The 27956-nt window shown below is 44.9% G+C and overlaps 1 protein-coding gene across 2 annotated transcripts in view; it reads left to right on the top strand.

Annotated features, from left to right (window-relative positions):
• Positions 1–27956, top strand: part of LOC121917327 (structural maintenance of chromosomes flexible hinge domain-containing protein 1-like) — a 138814-nt gene that overhangs the window by 76428 nt on the left and 34430 nt on the right. For both annotated transcript variants that reach the window (XM_042443215.1, XM_042443216.1), the window contains exons 28-33: positions 1362–1480; positions 3430–3597; positions 3874–3999; positions 13483–13562; positions 24296–24453; positions 26185–26297. In XM_042443215.1, the coding sequence (XP_042299149.1) occupies positions 1362–1480; positions 3430–3597; positions 3874–3999; positions 13483–13562; positions 24296–24453; positions 26185–26297 (764 nt within the window). The remainder of the gene's footprint in view (positions 1–1361; positions 1481–3429; positions 3598–3873; positions 4000–13482; positions 13563–24295; positions 24454–26184; positions 26298–27956) is intronic.

The following is a 27956-nucleotide window of genomic DNA, read 5'->3' as shown; positions in this document are numbered from 1 at the left end:
ATCCTGTTCAACCCAGTTCTACATTGTTGTTGTATATGTGCTTGCTGTTACTTGTCACCATCTGTATTGTTGCACATTGTTTTTGGAAATAAACTCAGGTTTTTATAGATAATTATAGTAGTATTTATTTCAAAATGTGTTGTATGACTAGGCAGTGTACAGCAGAACAAATAAACTGTTTGGAAGGAATCAGTAGCTCCATGTGCTCAAACTTTGAAATGGGATTACTAACAAAATCTTTTTTTTTTTTAAACTGGGATACTTAAAACATTCTGTGATCTTACATTTTGAGGTTTTGTGGTTAGACTGTCAGGTCAGGACTTAGCAAATCCAGATTTGTTGAGTCAAGAGGTTCACTGGGTGACCTTGGTCCAATTCTCATAGCTTGATGTACCTCATGGGGTTGTTTGGAGGATAAAAGGAGAGGAAAGTTCTGTATGCTGCCTGGATCTTACTGGAGGAAAGGCAGTATATAAATGTAACTAAGGAAGAAAGAATGCTTGTGTTGCTGACTAAGATCCTGCTTAACAAGAATCTAGGCATTTTAGATAATAATGGCCTAGATAGCTATCACATAAGATATGATTTAATAATTAAGGCTGACATCCTATGCTCATTTGCCTGAAAATAAAACCTTATAAACAGCGGTTCTCAACTTGTGAGTCGCAACCCCTTTGGCGGTCGAACAACCCTTTCACAGGGGTTGCCTAAGACCATCGGAAAACACATATTTCCAATGGTCTTAGGAACCGAGACACTGCAATTTTATGGTTGGGCGTCACCACAACATGAGGAACTGTATTAAAGGGTTGCAGCATTAGGAAGGTTGAGAACCACTGTTATAAACAGTGTGGATCAACACGGCTACCCTTGGATATGGGTCATATGCATGACAGTGTCGTAAAATTGGAAGGGACATCTTGTCTCTGCTGTTGCCATGCAGCTATCTATAAGTTATTGTAAAGTGTCAAGGAGGTCTATGAATGTGTAATATTCTGTGTAGGTTGTAATCCTGTAATCTATAGTACAGATCAGGGTGGTGGGCCTCTAATGGTAGGGACCCTGAATCTATCAGAACCTACATCTTATTTCCTAGTGCTACTGCCCCACTCATACCCTCCCACATTTCACTTTAACACAAGTTGTGCTGTGAGTCTATACATTTTGTTTTTATTCTGGGTCATGTGCCTTTTAAAATGAAACTACAGGGTTAGTGAGCAGCATATTAAGAAGGTGTGGAGCCCAACTCTGACGTTCATTGTAGCCCTTGCTATAAGATTATATTTTCAATATTACTTTAATTTATTTTATAAGTTATACATTCAGAATTCTCACAGTTTCTAATTCTTGTTCTTTTAAAGAGGTGATGATTACAGATCAGCACGGAAATCACATTCAGACCCTACCATCATCTTGTGTGACTTCTTTTGGAATTTCTGGAAATGATCTGGATAGGTCAGAACTGAAAACTATGTGGCAGGTATTCCCTAATATCCCACAATATAGTATTTATATCTGCAAGAGGATTCATATTACTTTAAACAACAAGACAAGAAACTGGTGCCGGTACCTCTTAACATTCATATAGATATGCAGAATGTATGCTTCAGATGATTATGGTTTCTCAGCCAACGTTTCAAGAATTCTAAGGTTTGGCAAGAGATCAGATTTGAAACAAAAAGAAACATTTTTTAACTGTATATATAATAATTTTTATGCAGGGGTTTCCTGATTATTTCAGGAGTTCCTCCATTGCGAAAACTGCCTTAGACAATTACTTTTGAGACTGTAAGGATATTTATTTATTTAATTATTTCCATGCTTAATCTCTTTTGTTTTCATGGTAGTTAAATTAATAGTAGTATTTTTTTTTGTTTACATCTACAATGAAAGAGGAACATATTCAGAGTTGAACAACAAATATAGCTTTGAGTGTTCCATTAACACAAATAGGGAAACACAGAAGATGGCATATTTTTCATTATCACATAATGAAGCAAAGTGTAGCAAAAAAATTTCCTGAAACTAAAATTAAACAAATTTTAATTGTATTTTTTAAAGTCTGCTGTGATCCTGCCTTGATCCATTTGGGAGAGGCTGGAACATATAATTTAATTTAATTTGTTTTATTTATATACCGCTATTCCAAAGATCATAGCGGTGAACAGCAAGTAAGCTAATTAGCAAGTAAGCTAATTTGCCCCCAACAGTCTGGGTATTCATTTTAGCGACCTCGGAAGGATGCAAGCCTGAGTCGAGCTTGGGCCCTTTTGCTGGTCTTGAACTCGCAACCTTGTGGTCTTGAGTGAATGGCTGCAGTACAGGCATTTAACCACTGCGCCACCAGGGCAATGTTTTTCACTTGGATCCTTATTAAGAGGGGATCTAGTAACATAATGAACAATGTCCACAGTCAGTTTTACAGAACATAGCATATTGTGGTTTGAACAATAATTTCTTATAGTAACTTTCTAAGAAAATACTTAATTTTGTAAAGACAGTGCTACATGAAGCTAAGACTAAAAAATAGAAACCTGTGTTTCTCAGAACTCAGTCATTTTTCAGGTGCCACAGGGCCTTCCTAGTGGCACCAGCTTTTGTCAACTTTCTGGGTGATGAACGTGTGGTAATGATGATGAAGACAGCTTTACTTAGTATTGAATTCAGTTACTGTTTTGTAACTCATGCTTTGTCAGTTTAGTAGAGTATATGCTCACATTCTCTCAGGAATTCTGTGGCATGCAACAGGTTTAACTCCTTCAAAAAGACACAGGGTGGAAAAGATGCAATTAATGTCATCTTTGCCCAGAGGAAAGTTACCACATGATCACTTTCTTTCTTCCTCTTTCCAACTCTTGCTTCCATTGTTTGTTGTCTTTTCAAGCTCTGTTTTTGCCCGTTCTTCTGCATGTCCTATTCTAATAGTCATGGTGATATTGGCCTTTCTTTTACTAGATTGTTTTCCATTCACTGTTCCTCTGTAATCAGGGTTCTGGGTCCTGTGCAAGTCTCTATGCATACAGGCCTACAAACAAAAGTCTCCCAACCCTACATTCACATTCATTCATGCAAAGCAGGACTTGAAGGTATTTTCAACATGACTTGCCATTTCCTGCATGTTAACATGTTGTTCATTTTACCTCTGACTTCCAGACAACTTTCTAAACCCTTTAGAAAACCCCTTCCCCTTTTTCTGGAAGAAGAGTTCCATTTTGAGAACAGTGGCCTCCTTATCTTCTCAGATCACCCTTCCTTTAGTGTCAAAAAGATGCATAATAAAAATAAAACTTTGAACTCTGTATGTTTTAATAGATGCATGTTTATTCTTCTCGGGTCTTTACTGTGAAGTATTTTTTTAATCACATTTTTACAGAGAAGACAATTCAGTGGCATTTTCTTTCCTTATCTTTATTATATGATCCTTTGTAGGAAGATACCCAAACTTTTCGTGTCACAGGCATCAGGTTTAAGCCATGTGCACCTGGAATCAAAGAGTTATGCTTTGCTTGGCGTGAATTTTCTCATTTTGTGAGATTAAAATTGGTGGCAGGACCTCCAGCCAAACTGATGCTTGTAGACTGGACAGCGTTGGAAGAAGTAAGTGTATGTCATGTGATACTAACTTAAGTATGTCATGCTGGCAGTTCTTTCTATAAGTTAATAAGTTTTAGTAATATGAAATACTTAACATATTTTCTAGCATGAAATGTAACAGTGAAACAAAAGGAACAATTTATATCAAAATACCTGTTATGATCTGTTGTTTCTCATTGAGCCATTCTCTGTGGGTCAGCAGTAAATGACATAGCCAGTGAATACTGTAAATTTCTAGCACATTGCATAATTTCATATAGTCTCTTTTTCTGTTTCTAGCCTCTGTCAGTGATTAATGGCAAAGAATTACACAAACCTCTTATAGTCCAGGTCTGTGATGAGTGGAATAACCCATCTTCTGAACCTAATGTCAAAATCAGCCTTTTGAAACCTACAAGTGTAAAGGTACTTCAGATCTGACTGTCACTCCCCATTATATCTTACATTCTTAAATACTTTGGAATTATAGTTCTTCTTTGTGGTCTCTGGAAATCACACAAAGGGGTTATTCTGCGCCTCCGTAGTAAAGCTCCGAAACTTCTGGAATCACTAGGGAAAACTTAGTTTGCAACTTTTTGGCGGTAACTCTTCCCATTATCAGTCCCGCATCTCTCTAGTTCCTTTCATCCACCGTGTGAGCAGCTTGAAGGAACTATTTGTGGAATCGCTATTCTCCAAATGATTTTGGATTGATTACTTCTTGTTGAATTTGATTCTGACTGTTTGATCATTCTATTGGACTTTGTCTCGATGATTGACACAAATCGGTTGACTCTTGGACTTCTTTTAATGGATTACATTGTTTCACCCTGGCCTCCCACTTTACTTCATTCAAACGTGCCGTTTGTGGAGGTAAAATCCCAGGCCAAGATCCCTATGATACTTGCCTACTCTGCTTAGGGAAAGATATGTTTCCTCTTGCCCATTCTGCAAATTGCTGACCCCCAATCCTGAAAAAATCGGGATTCCCACCTGAAAGCTGCATTGTATCAGCAGGCTCTACAACCAGCTTCTACCTCTAAGGCCGAGGCCGCTTCATCTGTTAAAGAGAGCCCCCAGAGATCTAAATCTGATGACACTGCTGCTGGGGATCACTCTCCCAAGCTGAAGGGCAAGTCGCCTAAGAACAAGTTGTTCAGGCATGGGCAGAAATCTGAGAGGGAAAAATCTGACCGGGAAATGTCTGACTGAGATCCCACGTCTCTAACTAAACACTCTTCAAAGTGCAAACACCATGCTAAGGAGACCTCTCCCTTGAGGAGGGAAAAGTCACCTGAACACTCCTCCAAGAGTTGCCGTTTGGCTTCTCCTGTGGGAGAAAAGTCTGATAAACCTAAGCGTCCCCCTTGGCATCCTAGGGCTCTGACCCCACTCAAGTCCATGTGGACCCTGACACCTCATTGATCTGAACCACTGGTTCTCCTGTCCAGGGAACCTTTTCCGGAGCTCCAGTTGGTGCAGCCCAATCTCGGCTCGGAGTCTGTGAGATTTGGGAACCTGACCCTCGAGTCTCGATGCCTACTTCAGCCATCCGCCATTGGACCAAACTGCAGCTTGCCATGGACATCGAGTTGAAGTGACGGCTGAAGTCCATTACAAGCCCCACCACGATGTGGTTGCTCAAGTTTATGATGACCCCACCTTTGAAGAATTTCCAGACCTGGTTTATGATGATGAGACTGATTGTTATTACACACCAGTAGATATTAATAAACTCTGCAAGAACTCCTCAGGCATGCATCACTCTCCTTCTCTGGCGTGACGCAAACCTGCTGCCAGGGTCACTACACCCACCAAGCCTCCACCAGTACTGTTCACCATGGATCTCTACATGAGCATCCCCTTCCTCGGGCCCATTCTGATACCTCACCGGGATCATCCTGGTCTTCTTCATCTAAGCCAGTGGTTCCCAACCTTCCTAATGCCACGACCCTTTAATACAGTTCCTCATGTTGTGGTGACCCCAACCATAAAATTATTTTTGCTGCTACTTCATAACTGTAATTTTGCTACTGTTAGGTAAATATCTGATACGCGCAATGTATACACTTTCTAAATGTGAGCTTGCATTTTTCAACTTGTAGAACAAAAATTCAAATGGAGGACACTTTTAAAAAAAAAATATGGAGGACATGCTAAAAAATTTGCTGATTTTTTAAAAAATGTTAATATAAATGCATGTTTTGGAGGCTTCTATAGACAATTGCCCCCCTTGCCCGCCGCTTGCTCCCCTTGCCTGCCGCTTGCCCCCCCTTGCCCCCCTCCTCCTGATAGGCCAAAGGCTCCGCCGGCAATTGGCAGCAGGACCGGGCTGGGGCCGGTCCCAAGGCCTTGCCGGGCCGCATCCGGCCCACGGGCCGCAGTTTCCTACCCCTGGTATAGTGTCTAGATCAAGAGAAGTAATAGTGCCAGTGGATTCTGCTTTGGTCAGGCCCCACCTAGAATATTGTGTCCAGTTCTGGGCGCCACAATTCAGAAAGGACATTGAGAAACTGGACCGTGTCCAAAGGAGGGCGACAAAAATGGTGAAGGGTCTGGAAACCATGCCCTATCATGAACGACTTAGGGAGATGGGGATGTTTAGCCTGGAGAAAAGAAGGTTAAGAGGTGATATAATAGCCCTGTTTAAATATTTGAAGGGATGTCATATTGAGGAGGGAACAAGCTTGTTTTCTTCTGTTCCAGATAACAGAACCCGGAACAATGGATGCAAGCTACAGGAAAAGAGATTCCACCTCAACATTAGGAAGAACTTCCTGACAGTAAGGGCTGTTCAACAGTGGAATGCACTCCCTCGGAGGGTGATAGAGTCTCCTTCCTTGGAGGTCTTTAAACAGAGGCTGGATGGCCATCTGTCAGGGATGCTTTGATTTGGATTTCCTGCATGGCAGGGGGGTTGGACTGGATGGCCCTAGTGGTCTCTTCCAACTCTACGATTCTATGATTCAAATATGGGGAAGGTAGTTTAAAAAGAGGGAAGGGGTGAGGAAAGAAGAAGGAGAAGTGGGGAAGGAGGAGGAGAAGGCTCCTCCTCAGGAAGGGATGGTAGTTCAAAAAGGAGGGATGGGAGGAGGGACAGAGAAGGAAGAAGAGAATGGCGAAAGGGTGGGCTGAGGAGGAGGAGGGATAGGGAATGGGGGGAGAAAGAGAGAGAGCTTCCCTTGCACTATGTTTTCCGATGGTCTTAGGCGACCCTTGTCAAAGGGTCGTTTGACCCAAAGGGGTCCCGACCCCCAGGTTGGGAACCACTGATCTAAGCAGTCTGTGAGGAAGGCCTTGGTGGTCCACGAGAGCGTGGCGCTGACCGACGATGTCAAAACCTTTACAGAACAGGTCATACAGATGTCAAACACTCTCAGTATCGAGTTTAACCATACTGACAAAGATTCATTGGACCCTATTGAGCAAGGTATACATGGGAAGATCCAGACACCACCTTCAATTGTCTTTCTACCTTCCATGCAAAAGATCACTCAACGATCTTGGCAAACTCCAGCCACTATCCCGTCGACATCAAAGAAAATAGACAATTTGTACTAGATTACACCATCCTCAGCATCCTGACTCCTTAAACACCCACATCCGAATTCCGCAGTTGTCGCAGGGGCCCAGCAGTCCTTTACTCTAAAAACATCCTCCTCCCCAACAGATAAGGAGGGTAAGAAACTGGACAGAATAGGAAAAAAGCTCTATGTGGCCGCTGTGCTTGACCTTAAGGTTGCAAATTATTCTGGGAGAGGATGCTATCCATCATTGATGAAATTCCCGATGACAAGTGAATTGTCAGTCTGGCTTTACACTCAGAGGCCCACGCGCTGGGAGCCCAACAGATTAACTCGGCCCGACACTCGATGGATGAATTGTTCAGCCAAGGTTTTCTTGGGATCGATTGCACTTCGGTGCCATGCCAGGCTGCGGTCCTCTAACTTGACACTACAAAGCAAGACTCTTATTGAAAACATGTCATTTGATGATACCAGACTATTCAGCAAAGATACCGATGAAAAGCTGAATTTTTAGTGTAAAATGAGAGTGGCTGTGAGGCGTCATGGTATGTCTCCTTCCACTTATAGGGGCAATTTGAGGCGCCAGTATGGAGGCCAGTGATCTTCTTATTCTCATTGAGAGGTATTATCAGTACCCATACTGTTCCTTCCAGCAACAGGAACTTCAATACCCTGCTCAAGACCAAGGGCACCGAAGATACCCATCCCAGTCATCTTCTTCATCTGGGCAGTGATAGCCTTCCCAGCAGCGGTACTGTCAGGGATTCTGCGAAAAGGGCTCAGATTAAGCAAAAAAAAAAAAAAACTGATGGGATAGAATGCATTCCATCTTGACCCCCTTTGGGGATAAACTTGGCCCTTTTTCTAACTCATGGGCCATGGTGACTTCTGACTCTTGAGTTCTTACCATTGTCTGTAGGGGCTATGCCCTAGAGTTCAAAGTGCTCCCACCCACTGGAGCTGGGATTTCCTCCACCACCCCCTTAGACATCCTACTCGATGAAGTGTGCTCTCTGTTGCAAAAAGGCGTTGACTCTGCTCGGGCCTGTAGCTGCTTTTTCTCCTGTTATTTTTGGTGCCTAAAACAGATGGCGGCCTTCAACGCATCTTGGATTTAAGACACTTGAATTTCTACATGTGTCATAGTCGGTTCCGTATGGTAACTCTTTCTTCTATTTTGCTGTTGATACACAGGGACCACTGGTTTGCCATTCTGGATCTAAAGGATGCATATTTCTATATAAGAATCAGGCAAGACCACAGAAGGTTCTTAGCATTCGCTGTCTGGTCCAATGCTTTCCGGTTCAGAATGTTCCCCTTTCGTCTCTCCATGGCACCGAGAATCTTCACCAAAAGTATGACTCCAGTAACAGTTTATCTTTGGCAATGAGGCATTGTCATCTTCCCTTACCTCGATGACTGGCTCTTTGCAGCCCCGTCCCGAGAGGAACTGTCTGATTATATCGATTTTGCCCTGTCTTTGCTGGACTCACTCGATTTCTTAGTCAATCTGGAGAAATCCCACCTGACACCAAGCAAACGGGCTTGACACCAAGTTCATCAGGGCCATGCTAGATTCCAAAAGGTCCCTAGCATACCTGCCCCCAGACAGGTTCCAAGCTCTCTCCAAGGTGGGCAGAGACTGTTTGACTCACAGAAGGATCACAGCTTGAACTGCCCAAGTGGCTGTGGCACACATGGCCTCCACCAGTTATGTCGCCCTGCATGCACGTCTCAGGATGTGTCCTTTTTAAACCTGGCTATTTTCGTTCTTCGACCCTGGTGCTGACCATCCTGACAAATAGCTATCGATACCAAGACCAGTCACCAGGACACTTCAGTGATGGCTCGATCCCAACACTGTATGTGTAGGGATGCCGTTTCTCCCTCCTCAACCACAGACAAGTCTCACGACAGATGCCTCCCTGGAAGGGAGGGGAGCTCACACTTTAAACATGACTGTAGAAAACAAGTGGTCCCTCATCGAGAGAACTCTCCACATCAATGTGCTGGAAAGCTCTCAAGGCCTTTGAGATTTTGCTTACAGGGCAGACAGTTCTCCTTATGGCAAACAGCACCACGGTAATGGAGCAAGGAGGAACCCTGTCCCCGGACCTACTGGAAATTACTCTGCATTTGGGACTGGTGCATACTCAGAGGAATATAGTTGCAGTCCATCCATCTCCCAGGGGAATCAAAACTACCTACAGTAGCAGACCAGCTCAGCAGGTTGTCAGGCCCAACACGGTATGGAGCCTTTTCTCCAAATGTGAAACACTGGACATCGACCTCTTTGCCACGCACCTGAACAATCAGTGCCGACAATTCTGCTCCAGGATTCAGTCTGCAAACGTCTGAGGAGACTGAGGAGGTGTGTTCATTTTTCAATGGTCGGGAAAGTTCCTCTACAACTTTCCCCCTTCCCTCTGATCACAAGAGTCATTGCAAAAATGAAGACTGACAGCTTGAACGCCATCTTATTAACCCCGTGGTGGCCCAGGCAGCCATGTTTTGCATCACTACTTCATCTGGCCCAGAGACAATTCGTCCAACTGCCACCCCGCCCGGACCTCCTGACCCTCCACGGCGGTTGGGTCAGACATGGACATGCTTCCACTGGTTGCATGGAGGATCCATCCTTAGAAACTCTTATCAGCTTTGGTACATACGGTCATCCTAGCGGCTCAAAATCCCTCAACCATCAGGTCTTACTCCTTCAAATAGAGAAAATTCCAAGACTTCCTTACCACCAGAGGTCTTTCACCATCTGATGTTACAATTTCAGTTGTTTTGGACTTTTTGATGTCCCTGGCTGACGCAGGACTGAGTTTTTCAACTCTAAAGTGTTATCTGGCTGCCATCTGCTCCCATTATCAGTTCGATGGAAAACCCTCCTTCTTTTAGGATCAATGCGTCAAAAAGTTCTTCAAAGGCTTCACAAGCCTTCATCCTCCTGCATCGATACTGACACTATCTTGGAGCCTCGAACTAGTCCTTGCCTTCCTATTGGGGAAGCCCTTTGAACCCATGGTCACTACAGATCTTAGACTCCTAACTTGGAAAACTGCCTTCCTGGTGGCCATCACCTCAGCTTGACGTGAGAGTGAGATTTGTGCTGTACAGGCTGACCAGCCCTACTTTTTTCTCATAAAGACAAGGTCATGCTCCGGGCCGACATATCCTTTCTCCCCAAGTGTCATCCTTCCATGTGGAACAGGACATTGTGTTGCCTACCCTGGCATTGAACCCGACTTCTGATACCAAGTGGCGCTTGCATGCGCTGGATGCCCTAGCCTTTTACATACAAAGGACTTTGATTTCGAGACATTCCGATAGATTGTATGCTACTTGGAACTGAAGTGTGGACTCTCTGTTTCTGCCTGTTTTAATTAACATGAAATTAATCACTTACCTAGGAGCATGAATATTAAATACCATATATACTCATGTATAAGTCGACCTCATGTATAAGTTGAGGTCAACTTTAGGGGCCAAAATGTGGGTTTTTATATGACCCGTCGATAAGTTGAGGGTCCGACTTAAGGGGGACTCCAGCGGGGGAGAGGCTGCTGGTGAACGCGCACCCTTGCAAGCCTGTCCCCAGCTAGGCTTTCCCCCACAGAGGCAGCCCAGCGAGGGAGCGGTCTCCAGGGCGAAGACTCGCCCTGGGAAGCCTTTCCTTCGCTGGGCTTTCTCTGAGGAGGCAGCCCAACGAAGGAGAGATCTCCAGGGCAAAGGCTCGCCCTGGGAAGCCTTTCCTTCACTGGGCTTTCTCTGAGGAGGCAGTCCAACGAAGGAGAGGTCTCCAGGACAAAGGCTCGCCCTGGGAAGCCTGTCCCTCGCTGGGCTTCCTCTGAGGAAGGAGCCCAGCGAAGGAGAGGTCTCCAGGGTGAAGGCTCGCCCTGGGAAGCCTGTCCCTCGCTGGGCTTCCTCTGCAGAGGCAGCCCAGCAAAGGAGAGACTCCAGGGCGAACACACGTCCTTCCCGGGCTCTCCCCAACTTGGCTGCCCCTTGCAGAGGCAGCCCAGCTGGGGAGAAGGTTGGTCAAAGACCTATTGCCTCTTGCATAAGTCTACCCAGGATTCTGGAAACTGTTTTGGGGCAAAAATTTCTTGACTTATAGTCGAGTATATATGGTACTCCAAAATTTGCTTTATATCTGTTTCATGATACTCCCTCCTCCACTGACCAAAGCTTCTCAGTCTAACTCATTTGTGTGATTCGCAGAGACCATGAAGAAAAAGGACAGATTGCTTATCTGTAACTGTAGTTCTTCGAATGGTCATCTGCGAATTCACACAAATCCCACCCATCCTCCCCTCAGTTGTGTCCTCCTCATTACTAATTCACTCTGTCACTGCTGTGTGGTGTACTTTATGGAACTGGAGAAGCATGGGACTGATAGGGGGGGGGGGGTTATATTGGGATGGGTGGAGATGCCACCAAAAAGTTGCAAACTTTTTGCCTAGTGATTCCAGAAGTTTCTGAGCTTTACTATGTGGTACAGAATAACCCATTTGTGTGAATTCACAGATGACCACACGAAGAACTACAGTTACAGGTAAACAACCTGTCTTTTTTTCAAAATATGGAATGATTAGAACAATGTATATATGGTGCTATCAGTTTGATTCTTTACAGTAGGATAGATACTTGCTCCTCTAATTTTCAGTCTAAGTTTTTACACAGGAAAAACAGAAGAAGGCAAATCAAGGCAGGGGATAATCAGGGAAGAAATTATGAGACTGACATTATATAAGACTTAGTTATAGTAGAGGTTGGGAATAAGGAAACAAGAGTTTGAGAACAAGGGGTTTGTTTTGTTTTGTTATTTGCTGAAGTCCTCATGGAAAGATGGGTCTTGAAGGACTTGAAATTGCCTCACAAAATACTTCATTATGCCCCTTCCCTACTGGTTATGGAGAAATAGCTTTGCTCACCTTGATGGATGGCCTGTGGAGGTAACTGGACTGGGGCAATGTGTCCCTGTTGGTTCTGCTGGACCACTCAGCGTCTTCTGAGTCACCTCTCTGGATTGGGGCTTGGAGGTACAGTTCTGCAGAGGTTCTGCTCTTTCTTGGAGAGGCACTCTGAAAGGGTGGAGCTGCATGAACCTGCTGAGAAAGGATGACCCGAGTTTGGGGTCAGGTGTCACCAGTATGCTAACAATACCCAGCTTTATCCTCTATTCCACCTAATTCCAAGGAAGCTGTTCCTCTGTTAAACTGGTGACTTGCAGCTTTAATGGACTGGATGACTGCAAACAAATTGAAACTTAATCCAGACAAGACAGAGGTGTTCTTGATCAGTTGAAAGACAAATCTGAGAATAGGGATTCTGCATGTGTTACATAGTCACATTTTCCACATGTTTTAATGCTTTTATGTTGTTTTTAACTTGTATTGTTCAAAATTTATTAGCCACCTTGAGTCCCAATATCAGGAAAGGCTGGATATAAATAAATAAAATAAATATTAAATAATAATAAATATTTTCTTCATGGAGCATCATCAAACATTTTGAGAGGCAGTTTCAAGCATACAAGGGAGAAAAACAGGTTATTTTGAGGCAGCAGGATACTTTCAGATGGGAGAGAATGATCATGAGCAGGGTGTACTGGAGTTTAAAGTAGAGTACTTTTCTAAGTAAAGATGAAGAGCTTTTGTGTCTGGAAGTAGAGCATATTTTTAAATAATGAATAATTTTAAATAGTTTTAATTCAATTTATATTTCATCTTTTTAAAGACTCTGGAATCTTATTATATAATCTTACATCTTCTGCTAATCTAGCAGTTCGAAAGCAAGAACCACTTTGTTCTGTAGGAAGGTAACAGCATTCTGTGCAGTCATTCTGGCCACATGATCACGGAGTCGTTTTCAGACAACGCTGGCTCTTCAGTTTAGTAACAGATGAGCACCGCCCCTTACAGTCAGTTATGACCAAACATTCATGTCAATGGGAAACCTTTACCTTTTTCATATATGAAACACAGTTCTTGTGTGGCTAGATTAATAACAATCTGAGGATGACCAAAGTACCTGTATACATTTTCAAGATATAAAAATATCTCCTACTGTTTTGCAAGCTATATACTAGGATTACTGAAGAGATACTGTAAGAGAGGGAATACAAGATTTACCAAGTCTATCCAACAGTCAGCCTTTAGTCTATTTGAATATGCTCTTCTGATAGAACCAACATTATCAATTTAGCTTCAGGAGAAAAAAGTGGAAAATTACAAATTTATCAGTTCAGTGTACATAGGCTAGATAGGCAAAACATCTAATGTGAGAAAATATAAATTAAATGAAAAGCCTGTTTTTCAGTGACTGTTACTCATGCCTCTTTACTATTAAGAAAAAAATACATTTTTATTCACAGATGACTCCTTCAAATCTGCTTCTTAAAACAGATGAAAATGGTAGAGCAAATTTTGGAGTCATTACTATTCATGCTCCTAGGTAAGTGATTAATTTCATGTTAATTAAAATATGTAAATATGTTAGAGATACAAATTTAAATTTCTAGCACTGTAATAGAAAATATTTGTGTATATTTTACACACACACACATCAGTACCAATGTAACATTGATGATTAGTTTTATAAAAATGAAACATTTGGCATTGAGATCTGACAAGTTGTCTGTTGAGACTGAAACCCTACCCTCCATGTTAGAATCAGGGTGAGGAGTGGCAGAACACAGAGTCATGGGTGACTGGGATTTGTCGATTGAAATTTGGACTTAGATTATGAGACAAGTTTGTAGATTCAGTGTAAGCTATTCTTATCGTACTAATTGTACGACCTTTAACATATTAAAATTGATGCAGTTAGAGCCAGTCAAAATTTGTTAGAGTTAGTGTTGAGGTAGGACAGTCTTCTTTATTATATATCACATGGAATCAAGAAACATGTGAAGGTGAACCCCAAATTTTGGAAAACAGCTGGGAAGCGGCACTCAGAGAAACTGGAAAAAATAAATCACCAGGACAGACAATACCGCAGTTGAACGGCTTCAAACCATACAAACAGAATCAACCAAAATAGGCCAAGAAATATGGAAAACAAAACAGTGGCAAACAGACTGGAAACAATGAATATAGATTCTCATTCACAAAAAAGGAGGCAGAAAAGATTGCAGTAACTATAGGACCATAGTTCTAATCTCACGTGCAAGCAAAACTTTGCTTCAAAATTCTGCAGCATAGATTCCAATCATATATGAAGAGAGAAATCGTGGATGTCCAAGCGGGGGTCAGGAAAGAAAAAGCACTAGGGCTCACATGACAAACATATGGATAATGGAGCGAGCCAAAGAATTTTAGGTAAAAAATCAGCATGTGCTTTATAGACTATAACTAGGCCTTTGACTGTATAGATCATGAAAAGCTGTGGAATGCTCTTAAGGAAATGAAAGTGCCATTACATCTGATAGTCCTGATGAAGAATCTGTACTTAAATAAAAGGCTACTGTAAGAACAGAAGACAAAGAAACAGAATGGTTCCCAATTGGTAATGGGGTCAGGCAAGGCTGCATTTTATCACCCTTTCTGTTCAACTTCTATGCAGAAAATATACATAGAGCAGGTTAGACACTGAAGGAAGTGGAATGAAGATAGGAGGAATGCACATCATCGATCTAAGATATCCAGACAACCCCATACGACTAGTGGAAAACATCACAGACTTAGAACAATCACTAAAGAAAAATAAAGAGAAAAGTGCAAAGGCAGGCATAATGTTAAATATAAAGAAAACAAAAATACACAGGGGATTTACATACAATCAAGCTAAAAAATGAGGAAACAAAAATAGTTAAAGATTTCCTATACCTTGAATCAAACTTTGATCAGAACGGAGACTGCTGTCAAAAACTCAGAGCAAGATTAGGAATGAGAAGAGCGGCTATGCAAGAACTAGACAAAATCCTAAAGTGTAAAGATATGCAACTGAACACTAAAGTTTCCAAGCTATCGTATCCTCAATTACCATGTACGGATGTGAGAGCTGCACAATGAAGAAAGCAGGCAGGAAGAAAATTAATTAATTTAAGATGTGGTGCTTTAAAAGAATACTGAGAATACCATGGATGGCCAAAAAGACAAACAACTAGGTCCTAGACAAATCAAGCATGAATTCTCCCTGGAAGCTATGGCGGGTTACAGACGCACCCCCCTAACCCTAGTATGGACTGAGTCCGTACAAAATGGCGGCTCCCCTTCCACATGGGGGCCGCCATGACAACGTCATGACTGCGCCGCCTCTATACGGGGCGGCGCACACGTGACGTCATTGGTCCGCTTAGTGCGCCCTTTGCGCAGACCAGGTTTGCAGCACTGGTTTGCGGCACCGCTTTGCGTCGCTGGGCGTAGCCTCCAGACGGCTGCGCCCAGCAAAGCAAGGGAGAAAGGGGCCAAGCGGCCCCTTTCTCCTCCTCCCCGCCGCCGCAGGGTGTCCTTGGGGCTTAAAGCCCCAAGGACACCCCTTTCCAGGCTGCAGGGAAGGGGCCTTTTGCCGCTTCCCCGCAGCCTGAAAAGCGGCGGATCGTTCTGGCAGCTGAGGCCCCGATACAGCGGGGAAAGGAGCGAGTACAGCCCGCCCCAAATGGGCGGTCTGTAACCTGCCTAAGATGACTAAATTGAGGCTGTCATACTTTGGCCACATCATGAGAAGGCAGTACTGATTAGAAAAGACAATGATGCTGGGGAAGGTAGAGGGCAGTAGAAAGAGAGGAAGACTGTATGCCAGATGGATAGACTCAATCAGAGAGACCTTAGCAGGGAAGTAAAAGATAGGGAGACTTTGAGGTGTCTCATTCACAGGATCCCCATGAGTTGAACTCAAGCAGCTAACAACAACAATAATATCTATTTTTCAGTTCTTGTGTTCCATCTGTAAATACCGCCTTTTTACTATTGAATTAGTAAGCTTCATTTTGTTTATTCAGTGAATCCTCTAGCCTGAACTTAAATATTTAGTTCTTGTGGATCTCCCAGTGGCACCTTAATTTCAATCTGTTTTGTTTGCTCAGCTTCCATCTGAGCAAGGGGAATACACCAAATGGAATAGTGGCAACGAAACTCCATGAATTAGACCTTGGACATAGTGAATTAGTTATTAATATTGAAGAGACTAATAAAATATAGGGAGGTCGTATGGACAGGTTACTCACCTGTAACAGTATTTCTTCGAGTGGTCATCTGCGAATTCATACAAATGGGTTTCACTGCGCCTGCGCAGTGCTGTTCGGATACTTCTAGAATCACTGGGCAAAGTACACTTTGCAACATATAGAAATTTTTTGGCGGTAACCCCGCCCCCCTCCTATAAAGCCCCGGTTCCCGCTCTTTTCTCCAATTCCAAATTTTTTCCGCCAAGTAGGTGATATAAGACAGAGCCAAAGTGAGCAGGACACCAAGGGGAGGATGGGCGGGATTTGTATGTATTCGCAGATGACCGCTCGAAGAAATACTGTTACAGGTGAGTAACTTTTCCTTCTTCTTCGTGGTCTCTGCGATTCATACAAATGGGTTTAGACCAGTACTTCTCAAATAGTGGGGCGGGCCCCCCAGGGGGGGCGCGAGGCTCTGTTATGCAAAGGTGTACTTATAACAATTTTATAGACAAATGATACTATTTACAGTCACGCGGGGGGCGCGAAATGTTTTCTTCTTCCCAGGGGGGCATGACAGAAAATAATTGAGAAGCACTGGTTTAGACTGACAAGCTTAGGTAAACGGAGGAGGGAGTGTCCAGAGACCAAAGCTATGGTAAACCAAAGACATATTTATTATAACAATAAAACACCTTGAACCATAAAGGAGTCAGTCTTGTTTGTTTACGAACACCTCAAAGCACACAAGCATTGCAGAACCTGAGGAGGGAATATAAGGCCATGCAAGACCAAACCCCATTGGAATAGTACAAACCAATCAGGACAGCAATAACATTGAAGAGCCTGAGAGGGAAACGTAGGGTCACGCAAGACCAATCCTACTGAAATAGAAAACATCATTAGGTCAATGTAAACACAAGCAATGTGTACAACACATGACACAGTCAACACCAGTAATGCAGTCAGTGCAATCCAGAAACCAACACAGCCCTCCCAAAAGCTGCGTCCCGTATGGCCCTGGTGTCCAGCCTATAGTGTTTTATAAAAGTCAGTGGCTGGTACCAGACAGCAGCCTTGCAAACATCCACTAAAGCAGGGGTAGGCAAGCTTTTTGAGCCGGGGCCCGGGTTGCTGTCCCTCAGACAACTGGGGAGCCGAAGCCAAAAATTAAATAATTAAATATTTATTTTTTTTCAAATTTAAATAAATAAATAAACCGGGGCAAATGTAGGACAAAATTTTCAAATGGACGACACTTTTGCTGATTTTTTTTAAAATGTTAATATAAATGCATGTTTCGGAGGCTTCTATAGACAATTGCCCCCCTTGCCCGCCGCTTGCCCCCCTTGCCTGCCGCTTGCCCCCCCTTGCCCGCCTCCTCCTGATAGCCAAAGGCCCCACGCCCTCACACAAGAGGCCAAAGGCTCCGGCGGCAATCGGTGGCAGGACTGGGCGGGGGCCGGTCCCAAGGCCTTGCCGGGCCACATCCGGCCCACGGGCCGCAGGTTGCCTACCCTTGCACTAATAGATCCCAGCCAGGAAGGCAGAGGATGCTGCGACCGCTCTGGTCGCATGCGAGCGCACCCTGACCGGCGTTGGTCTGCCCGACAATTCATAACAGAGATGGATGGTGTTTGCTACCCATTTCGATAGTCTTTGGGCCGGCAGACCTTTCCTTGGTTCCGAATAGCACTGAAAAAGTCTTTCGGAACGGCTGGAACCCGTTGTCCTGTCCAAGTAGAAAGCCAAAGCTCTCCGAACGTGCAGCATGTGTAAGCTGCGCTCATCTGGAGTGGACGGGTTCGAAGCCAAAGTCGGTAACACAATGTCCTGGCACATGTGGAAGAAGGAAACCACCTTAGGGAGGAAGGTGATATCAGTGCGGAGTACCACCTTGTCCTTGTGGAACCGGAGGAAGGGCTCATCCCTCTGCAAGGCACACAGTTCCCCTGCCCGGCGGGCAGAAGTGATGGCCACAAGGAAGGCGGTCTTCCAACTCAATAGTCTTAGGTCAGTTGTGGCCAAGGGTTCAAAGGGCTTGGATTGGAGAGCAGACAGAACAACCTCCAAGCTCCAAGCCGGGGCAGGGACCGAAACCTGGGGGTGGAGGTTATTGCAACCTTTTAAAAAGTTTTTCACAAGAGGGTCCCTGAAAAAAGAAGGCAAACCATCATACTGAAAGTGTGAACAAATAGCAGACAAATAACATTTGATGGATGTGAGGCATAGCCCCGCATCCACCAACGACATCAAAAACTCCAGCACCACCGGTACCGTAATGCAGTGCGGAGACAGCTCCCTTTCACCAAGGAAGTGAAGGAACCTTCTCCACTTGGAGGCATAGGACCTCTGGGTTGCAGGCTTGTGCGCAGCACGGATCACCCTCTGTACCGACAGTGGAAGCGATGTCAGCGCCAGAGCCTCCATGCCACCATCGGCAATGAGTCGGTGTCGGGGTGTCGGACTCTCCCGTCTTGGAGGGTCAGAAGGTCCGGCCGTGGTTCCAGTCGGAGGAACTCGTTGTTGGATCGGCGAAGCAGCAGCGGAAACCATGGCTGTCTCGGCCACCATGGCGTGATGAGGATTGCATCAACGCGGTCCCTCAACATCTTGGAGACCACTCTGGTCAGCAGTGGGAATGGGGGGAAAGCGTAGATCGTCTCCCCGGACCAATCGAAGGCAAATGCGTCTACGAGGGATCTCTCGTGTCGCATTCGGGAACAGAACTGGGGGCAATGGCTGTTGGAGGCTGACGCAAACAGGTCGATCTGGGGGGTTCCCCACCGACAAAACAGGTCGCAAACCGTCTCCGGATGAAGCCTCCATTCGTGGCAGGTTGAGGAAGCCCTGCTGAGTTGATCTGCTAGAGTGTTCTCATCGCCTGGCAGGTGAATCGCCTGGAGAAGGATGTCTCTGTGGATGCACCAGTCCCAGATCCTCAGCGTAATGTCCAAGAGAGTTCTGGACTTGTTGCCTCCTTGCTTGTTGACATAGTACATCACGGTTGTGTTGTCCGTTCTGAGCAAGACCACCTTGCTGGTGATGCTGGATTTGAAAGCCTTCAGTGCCTTCTCCACAGCCAACATCTCCAGTGCATTGATGTGGAGAGTAGACTCCTGTTGAGACCATCTTTCTCTCACACACAAGTCCAGGAGATGAGCGCCCCAGCCCTCCATCGACGCATCCGTCGTCAGGGTCATTTGAGGCTGAGGCTGGGTGAAGGGCATACTGACGCAAACGTTTCGGGCATCTAGCCACCACATGAGGGAAGTGGTCACGGGCCTTGGTACGGAGAGCCATCTGTTTGGGGAGTCCGTCAAGGGGTCGAAGACGGAAAGGAACCAAGACTGGAACGGCCTGAGACGCAACCGTGCCCACGGAGTCACGAACGTAGTGGACGCCATGTGTCCCAAGGCAACCTGAATGTCTCTGGCCTTGACCCTCCTATGAGATCAAACAGCGTTCACCGCAGTCGACAAGGCCAAGAAGCAGGAAGTAGGTAGGCAGTAGACTCTTCGGAGTCGAGGATGGAGCCGATAAAACGGACCTGCTTGGACGGGACCAAGTGAGATTTTTCGAGGTTGACCACCAGTCCCAAATTTGACAGGAGGCGCAGGGTGAATTGTATTGCGTCTTGGAGCTCCTCTCACGATGGGGCTGTCAGCAACCAATCGTCCAGGTATGGAAAGACGTTGAAGCCCATCCGATGCAGATAGGCCATCACCGGGGCCATGCACTTCGTAAAGACTCGTGGAGCCGTGGCCAAGCCGAATGGGAGGACATTGTATGCAACAGAGCCGATGGCGAAGGCGAGGAATCTCCGGTGGGATTCTCTTATCCCCACATGGAAATAAGCGTCCTTTAGGTCCACCGTCGCAAACCAAAGGTCCTGGTGAAGCAAGGGCAAAATGGAAGCCAATGTTACCATGCGGAAGAGTCTGTACTGCAAAAAAGAATTAAGCCCCCTTAGGTCCAGGATGGGCCTAATTCCTCCATCTGGTTTCGGCACCGTAAAGTACCTGGAGAAAAAGGCCCTGGGCCATAACTCAGGAGGCAAGAGTGAGATGGCTCCTTTTTGAAGGAGAGAGCGCACTTCGTTGAGAAGGGTGCCCAAGGGGGCAGTAGAAATGAAAGCTCCGGTGGGTGGGAGCTCCTCGAACTCGAGGGTATAACCCCTACAGACGATGTTTAAGACCCAGGAGTCGGAAGAAATGGAGGCCCAAACGGTGACAAAGGGCCTAAGGATGTCCAAAAAGAACAAAGCAGAAGGGGCGAAGTGCGTTGGGGATCTTCATGCCCTCTTTTTGCCCTGGTCAGGATCCTGCCGGCGGTTTTCACGGTACCGGGACTGCTTACGGCGGCCAGAGGAAGAGGAAGACTGAGACGGGTACCTCTGGCTCTGTGAGCCCTGCTGGTGAAATTGGCGCTCCTGGTAAGGGGACCTTTGGAACTGACCTTGATGATGCTGCCAGGGACAGAGTCACTTGCAGAAGGAAGAAGGCCCTTGCGCAGACATGCCATGCTTTCTTGCCGCCGCCTTCATTCTGAATTTTTTATTCAGCTTCTCATCGGTGTCGACATGGAACAACCCCGAGTCATCGATGGGCATGTCCTCGAAGGTGGCTCGGATGCTCGGGTTGAGGTCCAATCCTCGGAGCCAAGCGTGTCTCCTCAGCGCGATGGACGCCGCCATAGCCCTGCCCGAGCATTCGATGACATTCCTGGTTGCGGTGATGAGCCAGCTTCCAATGGAGTGGGCCTCATCCCTGATTTCAGTAAGGGTCCTCTGTACTTCGTCTGGGATGTCAGGAATGATGGGAGAGATGTCCTCCATCAACGTCTGTACGTAAGCCCCCATACAGGCCGTATAATTGGTGGCCTTCGCTGCCAAAGCGGCCGCCGAATATGCCTTACGGCCAGCGCATCAATCTTCCTGGCCTCCTTGTCCATCGGCGAGGTGGCCTGGCGCTGGGTAGAGGTCTGCTGGGCACCCTCCACAATCGCCGAATTCTGACGCGGGTGGGCAGTCAGCCAAGGAGCGTTAGGTGCCGAGACCTTGTAGAGGGATTCTATCTTCCGCGGGGGTCCCAGAGGTGAAGAAGGGGTGTCCCAGGAGCGTTTCAGGATCGTCTCCAGAGAAGGCAGAAACGGAATGACCGGAGGTGTCTGGACCCGACCGTGGACCCGTCGCTTGACTGGGTCTTTGGCATCTTCCTCAGGGTAGGCCAGCTCAATGTCCAGAGCCCTGGACATTTTAATCACATGTTCCCCGAAGGAACAGACATCATCCAACGGGGAGGCGGCCTCCGGATGGTGCAGATCTTGGGGGGACTGGCGAGGAAGATCATCGTCCTCATCAGAGTTGACAGGAGGATCCGGCTCAGAATCTGAGGATTTGACCTGAAGCACTACATTCGCCCTGGACCTGTCCACTGAACGAATCACAGGTGGAAGCGAGGCCTTCTTTGAGGTGCCCACGGGGCTGGAACGTCTCTCATCCCGGTGCCGGTCTTCCCAAGGGCGATCGCGAGTGGAAATTTTAGTCATCGCCACCTCCTTAGGGACCTTCATATAAAACTCATCCGCTTCGGAGTCGTAATAATAACCACCATCATCCAGACCTTGAGATGGAGAGAGAGGGGCTGGAGATGGAGACCTGGAGCGCTGGCCCTGAGAATCCTCATCCTCCGACAGGAGAAAGGGAACAGTGGTAGACGCCGACAGCCCTGGAACCGAGGATGGTCGCTCTGCATCCATCACGTCCCTCATGGAAGCGTGGTCATCACGAGGGATAAGCGGCCGCTCCTGATGGGATGCGGAAGGAAGGGTTCCCTCTGTTAGAACAACAGACGTAGACTCCGCACGGGGGCGAGGATGGTCTTTCTGGTCTGACTTTTCACCAACATCTGCCCTCTTAGATGGGGACTTGTCAGAGTGGTCCCGCGAACACTTAGCCTTCTTGGCAACTGACACGTCTGGAGTCTAAAGTGATGCCTGTCTCTTCTTGGCCGACTTCGACTCACGTGGGGCATCAGGCGGGTGGGAAGAAAAGGATCGGCGACTCCGAGATCCTCGCTCCGGATTTGGGGGCATCCTTCTTGTGAGAGCCAGACTTCGCCTTCGAAGGCTCGGTACCATCCGCTCCAGTCGGCTTGGAGCAATCCTTGGAGGATCCGGAGCCGTCTTTGGATGCAGACGGGGCCGCCTTACGGGCCTTATGGTCGGAGACCGCCCGTGTAGATGACGTCGAGGCCTCTCCGGGGACTCCCTGGTCTCGTGATGGAGTCGAGGCGGCGGCCGAACCCACTGACCCTGATTTCTGAGGGTGTTTGGTGGGCTTGGAGGTGGCACTGGGCTTCGTGGAGTCACGGGCCACAGTGGAATCAGAGCTGGGCTGCCCGGATGCCAAGGGCGGTGCTGTAGACAGCGGGGCACTGGCCAAACCCTCGCGGATGGGAAGAGCCGGAGCTCCAGCGGACACCGAAGGAGCTGAGGACGGGCGAGGATCCCCTTCCCGGATTTTACCCTGGGCAGTCACGGACGTCAGTCAGGATTCCCTATTTTTCCTAGCCTGGGAAGACATTGACTTACAGAGAGGGCAAGCCTTGGCATCATGGTTCCTTCCCAAGCAAAGAAGACAGGAGGTGTGCGGATCCTGCACCGGGACTTTTCCCCTGCAGACATCGCATTTTTTAAAGGGAGGAGACATCGCTACCGAAGTCGACGCGTCAAAAACAAGATCCAAATCGAGGTCAACAGTCCAAAAGTCCAGTACACGGGGGAAGAAGAAACGCCAAAGTCCAAAAACAGTCTGAGTCAAGAAAAACCAGTGATCCAAAACGAGCTAACAAGAGCGAAGTTCCAAACAGCAGCCAAACGTAGTGGAAAAAAGGAACTGGGGAAAAGAGCAGGAACCGGGGCTTTATAGGAGGGGGGCGGGGTTACCGCCAAAAAGTTTCTGTATGTTGCAAAGTGTGCTTTGCCCAGTGATTCTAGAAGTATCTGAACAGCACTGCGCAGGTGCAGTGAAACCCATTTGTATGATTCGCAGAGACCACGAAGAAGAACCACAGTCAAGAAGGCCAACAGTCTAACCTGCAAAAGTGGAGACACCGAAAAACATCCTGCAAAGAAGATTTTAATTAATAGCAATGCAGAACAAGATAGTCTTCCAGATGCCCCAGTCCAAAGCATTTAGGGTTGTAAAATCAAAGAAAAGCAACCTTACTTAAATCATGCTTGATAAACAAATTGAGAGGCACTTGAGGATCCTATGATAGTAGCATAATGCATATCTGATAGTTTAAGTTAGGAATTTGTCTACCATATTCTAAGCCAGTTGTAGTTTCCAGGTGCTTTTCAAGGACAGCCCCTTGTACAACATTATCCAGGAATGGATAGCAGTGGACAATTCATCTCTTCAGGAAGGGGTAGAATTTTTTTCCTTGGTCAACATGGTGAAAATTAATTCATTTAATGTGAGCTACTGCTGCAGTATGAGCAAACCCTAAAAAAAAAAACCTTTAGTAGGGTTGGGGAAATTGAACCCATCCAGAACAGGTTCAATACTCTTTCCTTTTTAATAGCAGCACCTTTGACTTTCTGGACTAGGAAGGATATATTTGACTTTCTGTTTAGGAAGGATATATTAAGATTTAGCTACTATTTAGCCTTCATCTTTTAACATTTTACTGATTCTTGCCACTTGTTCATGATGTCTGCAGCTACACCTGAGGGAAGAGCTAGTTTGCCATTCACATATTGATGGCAGCCAACTCTAAAATTTGGGACAACTTCTCCCAGTAGTTTCATATATATCAGTGCTTTTCAAACCATGTGATGTGGGGGACCAGTTCTCTTTTTTTTCCCCTGTTGTGCCAGGGACCAGCACTGTATTTGTGTCTGTTGGCTACAATTGTTTCTTTCTTTCCTGGATACTTGTCAGGGACTGTTACAGGTGGATGGACAACAACTGTTGAGTAACACTGATATACATGACTCCATGTACTTCATTATGGACATGTTGAAAGTGTTTAGGAAGGATATATTGAGATTTAGCTACTGTTCTATGTTTCAGGGGAGAATATACATTGCAGTTTAAAGCCTCATACTACAAAAACACATTGAATTGCCCAATAATTAAATTAAATGTTCTGCCTGATCCCGAGAAACCTATATGTTTGAATGTCAAGTATGACAAGGATGCCACCTTTACAGCTGGAAACACCTTTCCTGGTAAGTACTTTATTTGACATTTTAATGTAGCCATTTGGAAGATCTTTGTTTTTCTAATCAAGTGGCTCCCAACTGTGGATCCTGAGAAGCTGTTGATCGTCATCTCACAAAAGCTCCATTTGGTGTGTCCACTGGTCAGGGATTCTGCAAGTTTTTATCCAAAAATTAACATTTGGAGACTCAGTCCTTAATTACTGTCCTAAATACCAGCCATTATTCCAACAACTCCTTAATTGGCATTTGTTTTTTAGGCAGGAGCTGCTAATTCCCATTTGAACCCAAGATTTTAGAACAGATGCTTCATAGAGAAACTAAATAGCCTCCTCTGTACCTTTGTAGGCTGCAAATCATAAACAGTTATTTATGTTCAAGTAACCTTTACCTAAGGCAGGGAACTGTTCACTTGGCTATTTCTGCTTCTGATGTTTGTGGATTTCAATGGCTTCCCTGTGCGGACAAGCCTACATAGGGACCACCAAACGCAGTGTGCAAACAAGAATCAAGGAACACGAGAGACACTGCACACTGGACCAGCCAGTAAAATCAGCAGTAGCAGAACATGCCACAAATCATCCTGGGCATAAAATACTGTTTGAAAACACTGAAAGTCTGGACCATGCCAACCACTACCATTTCAGGATGCACAGAGAAGCCATTGAAATCCACAAACACCTGGACAATTTCAACCGGAAAGAAGAAGCCCTTAAAGTGAACAAAATTTGGCTACCAGTCCTGAGGAACAGCAAAATAAGGACTCAGCAAATGCAAATTCAGAGTCAGGGGCTTTCCCAGCAGATAATGATCACCAATTAGCAGACATACATCCTCTTTTACATTAGCCTCCCAGCCTGAGGCCAGCCATCAGCACAGAACAATACACATGGAAATCACTCCTGCACTCCCAGGCTCACACAGTATATATACACCCAACTTTTTCCAGGCAAAGCATTCTCTGAAGATGCCAGCCACAGATTCTGGCCAAACGCCAGGAAGAAAATTTTCTAGAACATGGCCACATAGCCCGAAAAGCCCACAAAAAACCATATTGTATGTGAATCCCTCCCATTTAATTCAGTCAACAGATGTTTAGAAAAGGCCCATCTCATTGCTGTTATATAAATTTTTGGATTTAATTTTTATATTAAATTTCTCTTCTTGTTGTAAATTATGTTTCAGCTGAGTTATGCTAGTGATTTTAGGGGCCCAGTATGGGTTCAAAAGGGTTTTAAAAATAAATATATCTTGACACAAGGGAACGGGGGAAATAGGTTCCGCCAGTGCATTTGTGAAATACAGTTGCATATAGTTTTGCAATTACAGAACCTCTTCACTGTACTGAACTTACATTCTTTATAATTTCAAATCAAAACACTCCCTTTATTCAGACATTTGATTTATTTTAATTTATTAATGATTTCATTTATTTTCTGGTTAAATAGTTTTGGACTTTCTTATTTTGTAATCTTACTGTCATTTGTTTTAATAACTTTATTTATTTAATTTATATCCTACCTTTCTCCTGAATAGGACCCTCTTTCTCCAGAATGCTATCCAGATACCCAGACACTTCTCTCAAATCTCTTTTTCATTAAGAGTGGTTTATAAAAATGTAAAATAAATTAAATGCATTTAATGTTGTAAGCATCTTACAGTTTTCTGCTTGTGTGTTTGTTTTGGTTTTACTTCCACATTGTTATGTGGAATGTTCTTTGTATTTTTTTCCCCATGCAGACTTCATGGTTAGTGTTATTTCTGAAGATGGCAATATTATTGTAAGCGTAAATCCAGGAAGAATTTGCATGAAAATGTGGAAAGGACACAGTAGTGGTGCTTTATCACAAAATGTAAGTTAGAGGAAACATCAATATTTGAAATGGGTTTACATGTGACTGCCACATCTGTATCACTTTAAGTTATTCTTCACAGAGATTATTTGAGTTTGTAGAATAAGATGATTTCCCTATATTACTGTGTCTGTTTTAATAGATAGATAGCTATAGTTATATGGTGAGCCATTCCACACATTCAACAATGGTTTACCACATATTAGAATTGCCTTCATGTAGCAGCCATATAGTATTCTCACTCTGAGCAGGTCCTGAGCAACTCCTTGTTATATCTGTGAGCTTAGGACAATAAAATAGAATGGGATACAGCTAGAATGCAGATGCAGGAAGACCCAGGCTGAGTCTAGCCAAACACAGGGTAGAGGTTTTTATCACCTCTAATCTGTGGTGGTGATGGTGGCAAAGTCCTTTTCCATCACCAAAACATCTTGTTAGTGTTGTCCATCTGAACCTTTTCAGTGGTTTAAGTTCTATTGCAGGCTGATCTAGAAAAATGTGTGGTTAAATAATCAGCAATAGTAACAGGTTTTGCAAGACACTTCTAAGATGAAGTCACTCATAGCTGTTACAGCTTAGATTGCACAGTTCCTATCCAATTAGTAGAGGTGTCCAGAGCACCATCAGGTAGCTTTTAATTCCACTTGCTGAAAACAGTGTGGATAAGGTGCTGAGAATGAGGACAGTGTCCACTGAGCCAACTGCTTGATCAATCTGTGTTCCTTTTTTGGTCTGCTACTCACTCATAATTGTTCTGCTTTTTGGCAGATATACTGTGTTCATGCTGTGCAGATCACACAACGTCTTTCTAAACTAGGTGAGGCAGAGAGTGATTAGAATTGGTGTTCAGACTTGCTACCTTGGTGCAGTAATGATCTGGATTAGGCCAATAAATACTCCAAAGAAGATAAAGAGTCAATTAGTAGGTAATTGTACAGTACTAGTAGGCAGACCTCTAGGGGAAAGGACATGCCACAGTTAGGGTGTCATATCACCAGTGACCTCTCTTTTAATCACCCATTCACCTCATTTAATGCTGAACTGGAGACACACCAATTATGGAATGTCCTCGGAAAGATTTGCCTGAGATCCATGTTCTTATTAGGCCTGGTGCTGGATTTTTTCTGTATTAAATTACATGGTTTTAAGATCCTGATTTGTGTTTAATTGTTTTAATATTTTGAAATATTAAAAAAAAATCTGTACTTTGGCTTAGTCCTCAGTCAAACTGAAAACTGTGTCAAGAAATCAGAAGAGTAGGACTTGGAAAGGCAAGCTATGAAGGACATATAAGATCCTTAAGTGTAAATATATATTATTGAATACCAAATATGCATCTGAGGATGTAGGCTGAAGTCTACAAAAGCTCATGCTACCAACTTTCTTTCAGTTAGTCTCAAAGGTGCTACAAGATCCCTTTGCATACTGATTTTCCCGACTAACATGGCTATGCCTTTGAATACCAAAGTCAGGAATGTTCATGCCATCATATTTCTGATTTCTATGTGTGATTGTGAAAACTAGACAGTAGACAGCGAAGAAAGCTGAAATGAAGAGAATCAAGTCATTTGAAATGTGCTGCTGAAGAAGAGTTCTGCCAATACCATGAACTGCCAAAATGACCAATTATTGGGTACTAGAGCAAATCAAGCCTGAATT

This window comes from Sceloporus undulatus, unplaced genomic scaffold (assembly GCF_019175285.1).
Source record: "Sceloporus undulatus isolate JIND9_A2432 ecotype Alabama unplaced genomic scaffold, SceUnd_v1.1 scaffold_15, whole genome shotgun sequence".
Classification (NCBI taxonomy): domain Eukaryota; kingdom Metazoa; phylum Chordata; class Lepidosauria; order Squamata; family Phrynosomatidae; genus Sceloporus; species Sceloporus undulatus.
Note: the sequence above shows the minus strand (reverse complement) of the source record. Positions and strands in the feature narration are given on the sequence as shown.